General features: G+C 41.9%; 10 protein-coding genes across 10 annotated transcripts; all 10 read left to right on the top strand.

Annotated features, from left to right (window-relative positions):
* Positions 1-127: 127 nt before the first annotated feature.
* LSM04_009177 (uncharacterized protein) lies at positions 128-1825 on the top strand (the record flags this gene model as incomplete). Its single annotated transcript, XM_067335427.1, has 1 exon — positions 128-1825. The coding sequence occupies one exon, from the start codon at positions 128-130 to the stop codon at positions 1823-1825; it is 1698 nt and encodes a 565-aa protein (XP_067195463.1).
* Positions 1826-2187: 362 nt separating this feature from the next.
* Positions 2188-2625, top strand: LSM04_001409 (Ribosomal protein L18e/L15P; the record flags this gene model as incomplete). The annotated part of the gene is made up of 1 exon (XM_067335425.1): positions 2188-2625. One exon carries the CDS (start codon positions 2188-2190, stop codon positions 2623-2625), a length of 438 nt encoding a protein of 145 aa, XP_067194992.1.
* Positions 2626-2989: 364 nt separating this feature from the next.
* On the top strand, positions 2990-5308 carry LSM04_000008 (Cullin; the record flags this gene model as incomplete). Its single annotated transcript, XM_067335424.1, has 1 exon — positions 2990-5308. The coding sequence occupies one exon, from the start codon at positions 2990-2992 to the stop codon at positions 5306-5308; it is 2319 nt and encodes a 772-aa protein (XP_067194910.1).
* Positions 5309-5782: 474 nt separating this feature from the next.
* Positions 5783-6943, top strand: LSM04_001732 (uncharacterized protein; the record flags this gene model as incomplete). Its single annotated transcript, XM_067335423.1, has 1 exon — positions 5783-6943. One exon carries the CDS (start codon positions 5783-5785, stop codon positions 6941-6943), a length of 1161 nt encoding a protein of 386 aa, XP_067195011.1.
* Positions 6944-7332: 389 nt separating this feature from the next.
* LSM04_005671 (uncharacterized protein) lies at positions 7333-9054 on the top strand (the record flags this gene model as incomplete). The annotated part of the gene is made up of 1 exon (XM_067335422.1): positions 7333-9054. One exon carries the CDS (start codon positions 7333-7335, stop codon positions 9052-9054), a length of 1722 nt encoding a protein of 573 aa, XP_067195235.1.
* A 360-nt stretch (positions 9055-9414) lies between these two features.
* LSM04_001214 (uncharacterized protein) lies at positions 9415-10731 on the top strand (the record flags this gene model as incomplete). Its single annotated transcript, XM_067335421.1, has 1 exon — positions 9415-10731. One exon carries the CDS (start codon positions 9415-9417, stop codon positions 10729-10731), a length of 1317 nt encoding a protein of 438 aa, XP_067194979.1.
* A 607-nt stretch (positions 10732-11338) lies between these two features.
* Positions 11339-12340, top strand: LSM04_000655 (uncharacterized protein; the record flags this gene model as incomplete). The annotated part of the gene is made up of 1 exon (XM_067335420.1): positions 11339-12340. One exon carries the CDS (start codon positions 11339-11341, stop codon positions 12338-12340), a length of 1002 nt encoding a protein of 333 aa, XP_067194950.1.
* Positions 12341-12499: 159 nt separating this feature from the next.
* On the top strand, positions 12500-13240 carry LSM04_000904 (Peroxisomal biogenesis factor 11; the record flags this gene model as incomplete). Its single annotated transcript, XM_067335419.1, has 1 exon — positions 12500-13240. One exon carries the CDS (start codon positions 12500-12502, stop codon positions 13238-13240), a length of 741 nt encoding a protein of 246 aa, XP_067194961.1.
* A 558-nt stretch (positions 13241-13798) lies between these two features.
* On the top strand, positions 13799-14176 carry LSM04_000276 (uncharacterized protein; the record flags this gene model as incomplete). Its single annotated transcript, XM_067335418.1, has 1 exon — positions 13799-14176. The coding sequence occupies one exon, from the start codon at positions 13799-13801 to the stop codon at positions 14174-14176; it is 378 nt and encodes a 125-aa protein (XP_067194927.1).
* A 462-nt stretch (positions 14177-14638) lies between these two features.
* Positions 14639-15379, top strand: LSM04_009692 (Peroxisomal biogenesis factor 11; the record flags this gene model as incomplete). The annotated part of the gene is made up of 1 exon (XM_067335417.1): positions 14639-15379. One exon carries the CDS (start codon positions 14639-14641, stop codon positions 15377-15379), a length of 741 nt encoding a protein of 246 aa, XP_067195494.1.
* Between the last annotated feature and the right edge of the window lie 341 nt (positions 15380-15720).

The raw sequence follows: 15720 nt of genomic DNA, 5'->3' as shown, positions 1-15720 counted from the left end.
ATTTTTCTTTTTTTCTTCTTTCGCACTTTAAATGATGATATTAAAGGGATAGAAAAGTTGGGTCTCATATATATAAGTTTGTTTTTACTTTTATTTTTGTCCAAACTCTGTGTTTAGTAAAGAAGTTATGATGTCGTCTGTAGGGGTTTCATTTATTCTTTTTTTATTGGTGATTACGGCTTTACCTACTGGATTCGCTGACTTTTCTATATTACCCATGAAGGGATATGTCTCCTTTGGATTGGAGTTGATAGTTGGGGAACCGGATAGTAGTAGCCCAGTGGATTTGTTCACCATGTCAATGTCTGGAATACTGAATAATTCATATCCATTGCGAATTGAAAAGGTTTCATTGAGTGATAAGACTGTGTATTTATATAATGATAATGAAATTGCAACAATAAACAGTGATAATAAATGTTTATCGAAAAAAAATACTATAAAGAGTGATGATGTTGCTTTGTGGGATGCCATACGAACCATCCTTATGGCGGTGGATAAGACTATTTCTCAGAGTACTGTGTATGATCGTGGTCTTGAGAGTATGCTTTTATCAGACAAAGAACTACGGCTGACCATTCCCAAGAAATTTAAAGGAAATGGTGAATTACAGTTATACAGTGTTTCTGTATTTTTACTGCATCCATGGAATGTTAATTATATGCATGTTAAGGATTTGCCAGTCAAAATTGTCCTTACTGATGATGAAAACCACAAGTGGTATTTCACATTCTTTGATTTTGCCTTATCGACGATTGATACAAGGGATTTTATTTTTCCTTCTGTTTGTGTGGAGAGAAGCGTTTTTGCAAAAGTAGAAGTAATACAAGAGTCTACAGGGAACCCGAAAATGCCTGGATTTCCTGAAGAGTTCAGCGCTGAAATTCAAGTTATTATGCCATCTGAAAGGGTAATGTTTACAATGCACGAACGATTCAGTTCATTATTGCGTTTGTCCCATTCAAGTGTTTATAGTGCAATTCCTGATGAAGTTGGTCGTGTAACTACGTACGATTGGTATATTATTGGTTCCTATCAAATGGCATACCTAAACACAAAATCAATTCTCCCTCATGGACAAGATTCACCTATTCCTGGAAATCTTAGAGATTACTTTTGGCCTGATACTGAAGGTTGTATACGAACACAGATAAGTTTTGATGTTATTTCAGGAAGTGTAGCTACTTTAATGCTTTATTCCTCAGATATACCTCCAGTTTATATTGGATCTCACATTGTGCGTGGTGTACCATGTAAAGTATGGTCTGCCAGCTTATCTGGTGTACGTGTTAAATGGTTTTGGGCTGATCGTGAGAAAGTTAATTTAAATGACAATAACAGTACCGATGACATGGATGTATTAATGCGTATCGTTGTAGAGGGAAAAGGGGCTGCTCCATTCTATGTTCATCACCCTTTTCTAGCACAAGGGAAACCACTCCCTTCTCAGCACCGTTCCAGTGCATGTCGTTTACTAACTCCATGGGACCCTGCCTGCAGAAATAATAATGAGAACTACAAGTATACTTATGATATTACATCTTTTTCACGATATGTCTCATCGAATGACTTTGTTTTACCAACAACCTGTAGATCGAGTGATGTTCCTTCAGCAACAATTCCAGATATTAAGTGTCGCCCCGCTAGTGCTTCTTCAACAATTACTTTAACATTGACATTGTTCCTTGTGGGTATCCTTTTGGGTTCCTGTATTGTTTGGTTTCGTTACGGAGTGATAGTACATAAATTGAGAAAAGAATTGCTATTACTAGCACTTGAGAATGAACGGCAACGGAGATCTGCACAGCAAAACACAACATCATAGTTAGTGATGCCAAGAATAACTTAGGTAATCTGGACAAGTTCAACATTTACTGGGGTAACGGGTATCAAATTTAATCCCTCTACTTGGGAAGCAAAAAAAAAAAAGTGAGAAAAACAAAAAGAGACACTGCTATCTTCTTCATGTGCATTTTTAGCATGTCTTTTTTGTATATATAAACTTAACGTTAGTAACCTTGTTTATGTTTTTATTTCTATCTCCCTGTTATTATCTCTCGTAACTGGTGTTTTCCTTTTACTCTGCTTTTCTTCTTATATTTATCTTTCTCTTTTTTTCTTTTTTCTCTCTCCTATTTTGTACATTTTTTTTTCTTTTTGTTTCGCACTATTTCAGTAGCTTTCGACATGCCTACCCGCTTAAAGAAGACTCGTCACCAGCGCGGTTCCACGTTCTGCGGCCATGGCCGTGTGGGCAAGCACCGCAAGCATCCTTCTGGTCGCGGTAACGCCGGCGGAGAGCACCACCACCGCATCAACTTTGACAAGTACCACCCCGGCTACTTTGGCAAGTGCGGCATGAACCACTACCACCTCAAGAAGAACGCGACGTGGAAGCCGACAATTAACCTGAACAACCTCACGAAGCTGATCGCAAAGGACGAGGTGATGAAGGCGAAGAAGGGCGAGGCTCTGCCCGTTATTGATCTCCTGGCTAGCGGCTACTCCAAGCTGCTCGGCAACGGTCATGTGCAGGCTCCTTGCATCGTGAAGGCCCGCTGGGTGAGCAAGCTGGCCGACAAGAAGATCCGCAAGGCCGGTGGTGCCGTCGTGCTCCAGGCATAAGGTGAGTTGGTTGTCATCAAGCTGTTACTTTATTTTATTTTACTATCCTATTTTTTTTTTTTGTTTTGTTGTGTTTTTGGTACACTCATTGTGTAGTCATCAGAAAAATTGTGTTTGTTTTTACTTGTGAAACTTTGTGCTTTGACGTTACTTTGAATTATAGCTCTCTATTTTCTGTTTTCTCTCTTTTTAATCAATTTTTCTTTTTGTTTGTATATATATATATATATATATATATGTTTTTGTGTATATAGGTATAGTTTTTTTTTTGTAGTTTGGTTTGTACCAAAGGCATAATTTTTGGGGACATTATATATATAATAAGTCGGTAACCAGTTAAATTTGTTTTGCTGTTTTTTGTAATATGGAGGATGAGGAGGCATTCGCAAATTTATTTAGTATTTTAGAAGTAATACGGGCTAAAGGTATTGCAATATTTGCCGATATTCATATAGCAGAGAATTACCGTTGTATGGAAACATTAAATGTATTGTCAAGACCACCTCTTAACCTTTTTGCAGGGGAGTTACTGGTACGAAAAACATTCGAGACATTTGCAAATACCACTATTGCAAGATACCAAAAGAATGTTGCTCAAGGAGAAGTGTTACTGGCGTTGCGTTCTTTACATGATGACTACCATCAAAATATGCTTCTTCTTAATGAATGGTGTAAGAGACTACGTGTAAGAGAATGTGTTGTGAGGTTTACTGTTTCGTTGCGGTGTCATCTCTTACAGCCTGATCTCCTTACTGGTGAACCTCCGGTAGGGAAAGAATCATTATTGCAATTCCTTAGTGATCATGGTCGAAAAGTGTTAGATGATATTGGAGGGAATGAGGGCCGATCGACATTAGTGCATGGAATTATTGGTCATCGCGATGAGGTTTTACAACGATTACATGGATTAACATTATCATCAACGCAAGATATTAAAGCCTTATGGAAGTCTGTTTTAGTAAAGTGTACACGTGAACGAATTGAATTACTGGATGATGATTTTACTGTAGCACGTATATTATCCTGTATTCAATGGAAAGATAATGTTGTAGATACCTTTGTACGAATGGCGTTATCACCAGATCCTAATGATTCAGATATTCGTGCTGAGGTAAATCGTTGGTGTGAAGAGTTGGAACAACTACTTTTATTGAGTTATGGTCGTAAACGAATTGCAAGTTTTTGGGATATAGTTGTGGAGTATCCTGATTCTACACCCACATTGCAAGATCTTCGTTTATGTCTTCAACGATGTGCAGATAATACACTGCGGGATGAGTTAATACAAATAGCGAAGCGAATGCTTTCATCACGGTTACATCGAGCTGGAACTCGCACAGAAGATATTCTTGCTATATTGATTGGTACAATACATTCTCTTTGTGTGTTGTTATCAAAGAATGATCAAAGTTCTGTAATATTTACTATTGTTGGTGATACATTAGAACACCTAAAGAAACGAAGGGATTGTGTCTCTGCTGTTGTTCAGGCTATTACACAACCAAGTGCAGATTCTGTTTTACATGTTGATCTACAAAATTATTCAAGTACTACTTATATTCCTGGTAATAGTGGTGTTATGGGTGATAATAAAAATGAAAAATATGAGGAAAATATTTTACCAATTTCTGGAGAATCACCTCTTTCTATGCAAGAGAGACCAGACGTTTTACGTGTACTTTTGTCTGCTATTAGTGTTAATTCACTTGTGGAGGAATATAGACAGGTGTTAGCCTCTCAGTTATTGGGTAAACGTATGCATGACTTTGATACAACTGCAGAAGAGGAAGTATTAGAACGTTTAAAGTGTGCTTTTGGTGAAGATGTATTGTCATCTTGTGTAGTGATGATACGTGATTTTCAGTCTTCCCGTCGTTATACACTTCAGTTAAAGGATGCCTATGGACAATCTGTATCGGAAGGATTGCCTTTGGAGAAACAACGTGGATGGCCTTTTAGTTTAAATGTTCTTTCTACTACTTCATGGCCAAAGTTGACTTCATGCCTTCCCATTGGAGAGACTCAACCTGTTCCGGAGAAGTATAATCCACATCCTTTGCTGAGTACGGCGATGGATGGTGTATTAGAGGAATACAAGCGTATGAAGGCGAATCAGCGTCTTGAGTGGATTCTCTCACAAGGGTGCGTTAGTTTAGAGCTAAAACAAAAGGATGATTCTACTGGTACTATTGTGGCGGTAACATATGATCTTTCACTTTTTTCAGCTTCACTTGTTTTATATATTCGGGATTTATCATCCGAGTTACATTCTCCTGTTCCATTAGAATCGATTGCGGAACGTATGGGAGTCAAACCGCGTACTTTACAACAACATTTGTCACATTTATTTCCCTCTGTTTTGATATCTAATGATGGTTGTAAAAGTTTATCGCTACAAACAAACTATATCTCAGCATCTAATTTCACATTTGATGAAGCGGAAGAAATTGAGGAACAACCGGCTGGACTTTCACAAGATCAAGTGAAAATATTGTTATCCATGATGACAGCAATGCTTAAAGCACGGGGTGCATGTGGAGTAAGTGACATATTTAATAGTATGAAAATGTTCGGTCAATTTCAAGGGAGTCTTGAAGACATGAAGAAATTACTACAAATGTTTGTGACTCAGGGTAAATTAGTCTTGAATGAGACTAAACTCTTTACACTGCCGAAGAGCTAAAAAAGAGAACATTACATGTGGGATCTATTCATAGCCATATATATATATATATATATATATATATATATATATATATATATATATATATATGGTTTATAGAATAATATCGGTATAAAGAGGAGGCGAAGAAGAAGAAATAAAGAAATAATAATAATAATAATAATAATAATAATAATAATAAAAGAAGGTTATCTGTCAATCTTGCTAAATTTCTGTAGTCTGTTGAACTGAATCCTGTGTTCTTTTCCTTACTCTTACCGCTATATGTTGAGTTCCTTTTTGTTTTGTTTTGTGTTTCTGTTGCTATTTTTCTTTTTTTTTTTCTCTTCCACCCCATGTCTATTTCTTTGTATAATGAAACATCATAATACTAATTTCCTTTTCTTTTTCTTTTATATCAATCCTCTTTCCCCCACACAACCTCTATTTTATGGTGGAAAAGAGTACTGTAAGGGTTTAGTAATTCCATGAAATATGAAGAATGTTTCTATCCCTTTTGCCGCACGGCAGCAATTTCTTGAACATGGTTATGCCATTCTTCCTGCAGTGCTCCCAACACCACTTGTTAATCGTCTTAAGGACGCATTAATTTCTTCTACGATAGCTCGTTCTCGCTGCCTTATTGATGTTCCAGATATTGAATCTATGTTAAAGTGCAAATCAAAGCTTTCGGATCCACTGTATGCCAAAGTAGTCACACGATTAGAGCGGCGAAAGTATTTGCTTCGTATGTATCGTGCTGAGAAACGACGTGGGAAACAATTGTCGAAAATAGCTTCCAAGTTTTTAAATGGACGAAAGAAGGAGGATCTCACTGGTGAGGAGTTGTGGAAATTAAGTGAGATACTGACGACTGAAGTGGCAAAAATGTCTGGAAAAGGATGTCAATCTACAATTCAAAACGACCCCCAAATGCTTAGAGCCATAAATGAGTATCGTTGTAATGTATGGATGACAAATAGAGAATTACAAGTTTTGGTACGTGATTCTTCTTTCTGGAAACCACTTGGTACAATTGCAACAGATGTGGGTGGTGTTGAACGACCTGTTTTGTTTAGTGATGCACCTATGTTTCGTGAACCCTACGGAAGTCCTTTTGGGTATCACTGTACTGCCCCTACATTTGGGGTTAGAACGAATAGTCGTCAGGTCTATGCAGTAACATTGCTTGTCTTCACACATAGTCCTAATCAACAGCAGATGCCACTATATATATTAAAGAATTCCCACCGTTTTGTACGGGAACAGTATATTAAATGTGTTCCTCCTACAGATTTATCAACTCCGTTTCTTCCTATGGAGTCTCACATTCCTGAACAGCTAAAACGCTTTAAATTTGATAACAGCGTTATAGGGTCCCTAGCCGAGGGGGTAGAGACCATCTCTCCTGGCACTATTATTGCAGTTGATCCACATCTTATGATTGGTTTGGGTACAAACGCCTCTACTGAGCGTGTTGTAGTGTATAAACTGAACCTGGTTGCGGAAGATGCACCACCATTTATGAAGTCACCATCCTGGGTAACTAGTTGGCGATCACTTCCTCGGGAGGTGAACTTTGCTTCGCCAACAGTATTTCCGCCCTTTTTTGGCGAGGAAACCACTTCTAGAGACGCACCCCAACATTTCCAATAAACTACAAGACGATTGTATCTCCTTTTTTTTGTTTCCGTTTTTACGCTCTTGTTATAATAATTATTGTTATGATTCTTGTTTTGATGGTGTTTTTATTATTGTTCTTGTTTTTATTATTGAGTGTTGTCGCTTAAATATACTTTTTATCTCTATCTATGCTTCTTCTAACGCCATGCTTCTTTTTTTGACGTATTTATATCTGTCCCAAGGCCCACGAAGCAGTAATGGATCCCATTTTGGTGTTTGCATTTTCTTTTCTTTCTTTTTTTTTTTTTTTTGGTTCCATATCTTTAAAGCATTGGCCCAAAGATCCCTCCTCTCAAGTTTAAAGAAAAGGAAATAGATAATAAAAACGGCATAGTTTTTCGTTTTTTTTTTTTTTAGGTTGCATGAATGCCGAAATTGAGGAGTTGCAGGGACGTTTAGAAGCGGCAGAAGAACGTGTTAAAAAGATAACACGGCTTATGTTGCGTTCGGTGTGGCAATACGTCACACAACACCGTTCATCTCTTCCTGCTATGCAGAACACTCTTGATAATGGTGCCGGTGATACCCAACGTGTGAAAACCACAGTATCACATCAGCAGAAAAAACGGTTTAGAAGGACGGTAGCGCAAGAAAAAAGAGTCAATAATGGAGTAGTAGATCAAGCAAGGTTGAGTCGAGAGCTGTATCGTACGGCTTTTGGGGCGGCTCGCCAGGAGATAGAGCATGAAATAATTGCTCTACATTCAGAGAAGGAAATCAAGAGTGATGGTGTTCCCTCTGTAGCCTTACTGTTACTAAAGTCTTCCCGTGAACGAGCCATTATGCACGTATTTATCTTACGACTTCGTTTGACAGTTTGTAGACGAAAATTTCTTGATACCGAATGCGAAATTCGGTATGCCTACTATAGACTTCGGCGTACGCTTCGTGCGTGGCATCACTACGCCTGCGAGGTTGCATACAAACGGCGGAAACTCCTTTATGGAGTTTTGAGTCACTGGCTCGGACTAGTCGAATATCGCCGGGACCGTCATGAGCGTTTCTGTCAATTTCGCCTAGGTTTAGCGGAGAGACGGCGGGCATTTGATTGGGTGCGGCGGATGCGCATGCGGCGGTTTTTTCTGCGCTGGCGCTGGCGGCTGGACGATCGCCGTCTCTGGGGAGGCCCCACGACAGCCGGAGCTCTGAGGGGCGAGAGGGAAAAGACGGGGGCGGAGAAGATGGGAAAGGAAAAGGGAACGGTGAGAACTGTGGGATTCCTCTTCGCGTACTGGCGGCAGCGGGTGGAGCGGCGGCTGGACGCACGACTAGCGGCTTTCATCGCCACCCGATCGCTGCTGCGGCGTGCGTGGGAGGCGCTCTGCCGACGCCGTCGTGCCCGCGTGTTGGTTTCACGTGAACCACCTTGTGTGCATGTGGAGCCAACGTCGGTGGAACTTGTGGGGTTTAAGGTGCAATGTGCTCAACAAGTGGCGCGGGGGAATTTGAAGAGGTATGCGTTTGTTAAGTGGCGTAGATGTTATCTTTGCAGAGTATCTGATCGATTTTATGTTTTCTGCCGTCGTGTTCGCATTCTGGAGACGTGGCTTCAATCACTTCGTCGGAAGCGTGTAGCACAACTAGTTATGAGTGCTTGTTGGTATCGTTGGCGTCTACGATTTAATCAGCGATTGCAATTTATTCAAGCACAGTATTGGAGACATCGCCGTCTCCTGCAGCGTGCTTTATTTACTTGGAGCAATAAGACCGCTTGTCGCATCTTCCGAAGTCAACATTTGTTGAAATTCTGCTGTTATAGATGGTGGCAACGTGCAATTTTGCAGAAAGCTCAAAGGGAACTTGGTGTAGGTGTAAAGAAGCGTGCGTTCCTGGCATGGCGTGATGTTGCTGTACGTGAGAAAGAATATCTTACCATGATGTGTCTTGCGGAAACACTTCGTGAACTGGTGCTCTTGGTGGGATGCTTTCGTCGGTGGAAAAGGCGTCAAGAACACGCGTATCGTGTGCGTCTCTCTGAGAATGTGTTAAATGATTTGCGACGAGAAAAACAAAGAGCGCAATTGTTTCAACGTTGGAAACGATTAACATTTTGGCCACGTAATACCGATAAAAAAATTGGTTAGTTCTACATATCATGATGTGTCTTCGATTCTTTATCTGTTTCTGTACATTTCTTCTTGGTTATTTGACTCTTGCTCTGTTTTTTTTTTGTTGTTGTTACTGAGTAAGGAAATTGGGAATAGGGTTTCTTTTTTATTGTTCCTCTTAATTTTTAGAAATATCCTTTTTTTTTTTTGTTCCTCATTACTCTTTTTCCTGCTTTTTTGCTGTACTAAGGTAGCCAAACGGCAAAAGGCTATTATTGCGTAAAGTTAAACAAACAAAGGTAACTTTCCCGTATCTAGCAAAGACGAGCATTATTGATACAGAGGTTCAACATTGCACATAACCTTAAGGGAAAAAAAGAAGAAAAATACTAAAAGATGTCTACGAGATTATCTGAACAGATCAGCGAGCACGAGGCGGGGGTAGAGTTGGATCGTATGAAGGCAGCTATTGAAAGCTATACCCAGCAACTAGAGAAGATTGACAAAGATATTCAGACCATTCAAGAGGAGAACCAACGGGACGAAGTTTCGCGTCAGATTGTTGAGTACCAAAGAGCATGTGAGCGCAATCCAGCGAGTATTCCTGCAGAGGATGCCCTAGACACTATCACTCGTTTGCAAAACACACTCAAGATTGTGAAGCGCCGCAACCACCTTCTTGCAAGGGAGAACACGACGCAGCAGAAGTTTTTACAGGATCGTTCCAAATTTCTGCTTCGGGAAACAGAAGCCTACAATAACATTTTGGACAAGACGGGATGGCACGAACAGTGCCAGATGGATTACGACGACTTTCAACAAAAGGGGAACGATCTCAAGGTGATGGCGGAGCTCGAGGCGAAGGTACAGCGGGAACTACGGGCGGCACAGTCCATCATCAAGAAGAAGGAGGCTCTCGTAATTGAGCTCGAGGCAAAAGTGGAGCGTGGTGAGGAGATGGACAGCGCGCTTAATACGGTTTTCAATGACATTCGTGTGAAGGAGCGTGAGGTACGCGAGTTGGAGATTCAACTCGAGCGACTTCGCAAAGAAGACAAGCGCAACGATGATGCTCTAACGGTATTTGAATCGCAACAGCAGAATGCGTCATTGGCGTGTGTTGAGACAGATCGTGATTTCCTAAAGGACGCCGTTGCAGAGATGAAGGCCGTTTGTCGCCGACAGGATAACGTTATGCGGGCACAGATGACACGTCAACAGCAGCTCCATGCACGCCTTGACACAATTTCCAAGTCTCTCCGTGAAATGAGACTAGAGGAAGAGTTCAAGCGCAACGTTCTAAAGTCTGCTTTGGTGCCATCTGTCAGTCGTGAGGAACCTGAGGACGTTTCTAAGATTCTTCCAGAAGAGGAATTTATTCCCATCCACACTTATCGTCTTATTCACAAGAATAACGAGACGATGCGTACCAATGTGGCACGAAAGAACATGCTGGTCTTAGAGAAAGAGGGAGTGATTCAGGCGCTGGATGCAACTCTAGCAAAGTACGCAGACGCACTAAATATGACATCAAAGCAGCAAGAAGATCTGAAACAAAACAAAGCTCTTGAGATGGACGAGCTCACAACAGAACTTCAGGAACAACACCAAAACTATCTGCGCCAGCTCGAACAACTAATGCAGGAAAACATTGAACTAAAGAAGAAACTGAACCGAGCGACACCTACGATTGCAGCGATCAAAAACTATTAGGCAAGAAGAAAGAACACACACAAAAAAAAAACAAATAGGAGAGGGATGGGGAAGGAGAGAGAGAGAGAGAGAGAGGAATAGAGGAAAGGAAGAAAGTAAAATGAAAAGGGAATGTCCTCAAAGCAACTTTGTAGATTTGAAAGTAACATGGAAGAAAAGACGTATAGTATAAAACGGAGGAAGATTGGGAGCATCTGGATCTGTTCAACCAAAAACAGGAAAAAAAAATTGTGCACAAACATACAGAATAAAATTTTTCTTTTTTTCTCTTTTTTTCTCTCACAACTTACTGTCGTACTATTTTTCGGTGTTCTTTTTTTGGGGGTGGGGGGATTTCGCTCTTCTGTTTTATGTAGTGAAAAATGAGCTTCCCAATATCCAAAATTAGTGGTGAGCAATCCGGAATTATGTACAGAGGCTTGTCAGCAACAATAGTCACAACTTTCAGTGGGTACTGTCAACTCTTCTTTTTTGTTGTCAACTTATCTCTTCCTCCGTCTACATTTTGGGATTTATAGAGACCCACATACATACATACATACATACAAGGAACTGTTTTCAACCGAAAAAAGGGAAACGAAGGAGATCATTTACATAAAGTACCTCGATGTGGATCTTTACGAGTTTTAGTAGTGGTAATAGTAACGAGGAAGCTGGACTGAAACGGGGAACGGTGTCTTCATTTCCAAATACTGCTGATGCACAGAAAATGGTACGGGATCACGGAAAAGGGGAAGGACATGGAGATGAAGTTTTCTCATCTTCGTGGATGCATCGCTCAAGGAGCCAACAAACTGCCGTTCAGAAAGGTGATGCTCGTGTAGGTTTCTTTGATACTGATGCCATTGATTGTATAATGAATCGCTACGGGAGAGAAATGGCGGAAGCTGAGAAGTATATAAAGGAAAAATGCCAAAAACAAAAAAATGAGAAGGGAATTCTGCACCTGTACGACTATGAAGGGGACCAACGGTACAAACAGTGGCTTATAGATCAAGAGCACGTTCGTAAAACTCTCAATATTCACTGGTTAGATATGATCATAGATAAACCTCTCACTTGCTTGACATATTTGGCCCGCGTCGGCACAACTATTGGGTTTTTCTACGGTGTGGGGCGTTCCTATTATCTATATCATACGATGGATAAAATGTATGCCAAACTCCATGGAGTTAGTTTGTCAAACATTGCCATATATGAGGTCAGTTTCTCAGTTGTTAAAGGAGCTGTTATATCAGTTTCCGGAACCATAGGAGTCATCACTGGTGAAGCTGCAACTAACATTGCAACAACTCTTGCCACTGGTGACATCTCCGTCCCACAGCGTACATGGAAAAATATCTGGTCTTGTGGAACACTATGTGGTTTCTTTAGTGGTGCAACATTTGCTGCACTTCATGCATCTATATTAACTCGGTGGGGAATGATGGCCTCCGTCACCACTTTCACCACTGCTACTTCTCTCCTCGGTTTGGTATTTGGTCGCTGCATTTACCAAGAATATGCAAATAAAAGGGAAAGACGTATTTATGACCCCTATTGGCGTCCTTGGTATGAGCGAAAACTTACTGACGGCGGAGCATCATATATGCGTGGAAAGTACACTTAGCGACAAACGGAAAAAAAAAACACCAAAAGAAAGAACAATAAATAATATGAGACACGCCACAATAAAGAAAAAAAAAACATAAGGTAAATGAAAAAAAAAAACAATAACTTTCTATTCAAATTTCTCATTATACATCAGAATAAAGACAAAGTATAAAGGATGTCCTCACGATTTCACACATATTTGTCTGACACCTGGAACCGTGACAAGGTCATGGCAATCGTGCAGTTTCTTCCGATGGCGCTTGAGGGCCCCGTGCGGAACGCTGGTTCTGAGGGACTTGCCGCGTCGCTGGGCAACCTGTCGAAGATGGCGGACGCATACCGTGCGGTAACTCGTCTATCGCTGATCTTCAACGCACTTTCACCCAAGACACTGGAGAGCCTGGCGAAGCCAAAGGAAGACGCCATTGTGTGGCGCCTTGAGCAGATCTCGCACGCATTCCATATTGGGTTCTGTCTCAACGAACACACTGCTGTGCTGGCGGGCCACGGTGTGCTGAAGAGTGAACTGACGCGGTTTGGTGGGATTGCCGTGGTCTGCTGGTTGTACACACTGATTCTCGGCATTGTGCGGCAGATGTATCTGTTGATGAAGCACAACCCCAACTGCCCCTGCAAGGCCCTTGTACCTGCCAGCGCGAAGGACGAGAAGAAGGTCGTGCCGTACACACACGAGGAGTGCAAGCGAGCTGTGGTGAATCTTGTGAAGATGGGCTGTTTCGCTGTGTTTGCACTGTCGTGCCTTCCCGAGGGCAAGCCACAGCTGCTGCGTGACGTGAGTGGCCCCCTGGTGCCGCTGCACACACTCATCAAGACGATTGCACCGAACAAGCTGCACCTGGGCGACAGCGTACGTGGTCTTTTGGCCTTCGTTGCCTCCGTGTGTGATTTTTACTGAACCTTCCGGTTCTGCCTTCCACGGAAGACTGGATTGTTCTTCTGTTTGATTTCTGTTTGTTTTCAATGATTTTGTTTGGCTTTGGTATTGCAAAAGACGCTAATAGCAAGAAAAGCAAAAAAAAAAAAAAAAATAGCAAAAAAAAGACGCAATGGAGATGCAGAGTGTGGGGAAGGTGCATTGGTGCTGACTGTTGTATTAGCATGGTGTCACAGTCGCTCTGATTGCCTTTGTCCCGTATCTCTGCATATGCATCTTCTGACTCACTGATGGAAGCCGGTTGAGTGGTATTTCTTTCTAGGGAAAATTAGAGGTTATATGGAAAAAAGAAGAAGGTTACGGGTTAAAGATGGGTTTATATCTTTTAGATTCTTGAGGGGTAAGTGTTGGTTGTTTTGCCCGAATGTTTCTCAGATTCTATTTTCCACACATTTTATTCACATTTTCTATAGGCATGTGTCATCTGTGGCTGTGAGGGCATATGAGTTGTATGAGCTGCAGCTTTGAAGTTGGCGTGTCTGTTCACTACTTTTCTTTCTCTTTCACAAGCTTTTCTTGATGTCTAAGGGTAAAAAGGACGAAGGAGGTCAGTTGAACAGTGGATCCTCAAATATCATTAGGGGTCTGGTAGGGTTGGGTGCTGGTCTTGTCTTTGGTGCAATTGCTGGTTATATGCTTAGTTGTTTTGCTGAAAAAAATGAGGGAAATGATGCGGAGAATCCCCAAGAAATACCAGAGGAAGTGGATAGCATATCCACAATGGAAAGTGGACGTTGCTCTGTATGCATGGAACGGCAGGCGCGCACTTTGTATTTGCCGTGCAGACACTTGGCGACGTGCGCCACCTGTGCCAGGGAAATTCATCAACGTGGCCCGCGCCGCTGTCCCATGTGCAATCAATATTACACAGAAAAGAGTACTGTATACACGACATAAATGACGGGTAGTATGTGGTCTGTGAAGTGTTACGAGGTGATATCGTGATTTAACCTGTCTATGAGTGATGAACATCCGAAGTGCTAGACTAGTAGTTCGCTTTTCAGTTTTTCCACCTTTTTATTATTTTGCTTAAGAGTGATTTTTCGGGGGCTGGTGAGAGGTTTCTCTTTATACTGGGGTATCTGTGAAGAGCGAAGTTTAAATGAAGTTTTTTTTGTTTTTCAACTAAACCAAGTCTCTGCATTTGTTTGAACCCAGGTCTTTTCTTTCTATGACGTTCACGGGGCCAAAGATGTGTTTGTGTTTCTGTGTGTCTCCCAAGGTGTTAACGCTTATTTTTCACTCCTTGTTGCCCTCGTTTGTTTTTGTTTTTCTCTTTGCTCTTATTGCATTGTGTTGCACCAAGAACCTTCAATATCTTCTTTCAACCAACAGCTAATAACAATCAGCCACTATAATATGTCTTCACGAGTCCACACGTACTTGTCTGACACCTGGAACCGTGACAAGGTCATGGCAATCGTGCAGTTTCTTCCGATGGCGCTTGAGGGCCCCGTGCGGAACGCTGGTTCTGAGGGACTTGCCGCGTCGCTGGGCAACCTGTCGAAGATGGCGGAAGCATACCGTGCGGTAACTCGTCTATCGCTGATCTTCAACGCACTTTCACCCAAGACACTGGAGAGCCTGGCGAAGCCAAAGGAAGACGCCATTGTGTGGCGCCTTGAGCAGATCTCGCACGCATTCCATATTGGGTTCTGTCTCAACGAACACACTGCTGTGCTGGCGGGCCACGGTGTGCTGAAGAGTGAACTGACGCGGTTTGGTGGGATTGCCGTGGTCTGCTGGTTGTACACACTGATTCTCGGCATTGTGCGGCAGATGTATCTGTTGATGAAGCACAACCCCAACTGCCCCTGCAAGGCCCTTGTACCTGCCAGCGCGAAGGACGAGAAGAAGGTCGTGCCGTACACACACGAGGAGTGCAAGCGAGCTGTGGTGAATCTTGTGAAGATGGGCTGTTTCGCTGTGTTTGCACTGTCGTGCCTTCCCGAGGGCAAGCCACAGCTGCTGCGTGACGTGAGTGGCCCCCTGGTGCCGCTGCACACACTCATCAAGACGATTGCACCGAACAAGCTGCACCTGGGCGACAGCGTACGTGGTCTTTTGGCCTTCGTTGCCTCCGTGTGTGATTTTTACTGAACCTTCCGGTTCTGCCTTCCACGGAAGACTGGATTGTTCTTCTGTTTGATTTCTGTTTGTTTTCAATGATTTTGTTTGGCTTTGGTATTGCAAAAGACGCTAATAGCAAGAAAAGCAAAAAAAAAAAAAAATAGCAAAAAAAGACGCAATGGAGATGCAGAGTGTGGGGAAGGTGCATTGGTGCTGACTGTTGTATTAGCATGGTGTCACAGTCGCTCTGATTGCCTTTGTCCCGTATCTCTGCATATGCATCTTCTGACTCACTGATGGAAGCCGGTTGAGTGGTATTTCTTTCTAGGGAAAATTAGAGGTTATATGGAAAAAAGAAGAAGGTTACGGGT

The sequence above is a fragment of the Trypanosoma melophagium genome, assembly GCF_022059095.1.
Source record: "Trypanosoma melophagium isolate St. Kilda chromosome Unknown ctg1segment0, whole genome shotgun sequence".
NCBI classification, from domain to species: Eukaryota; Euglenozoa; class Kinetoplastea; order Trypanosomatida; family Trypanosomatidae; genus Trypanosoma; species Trypanosoma melophagium.
Note: the sequence above shows the minus strand (reverse complement) of the source record. Positions and strands in the feature narration are given on the sequence as shown.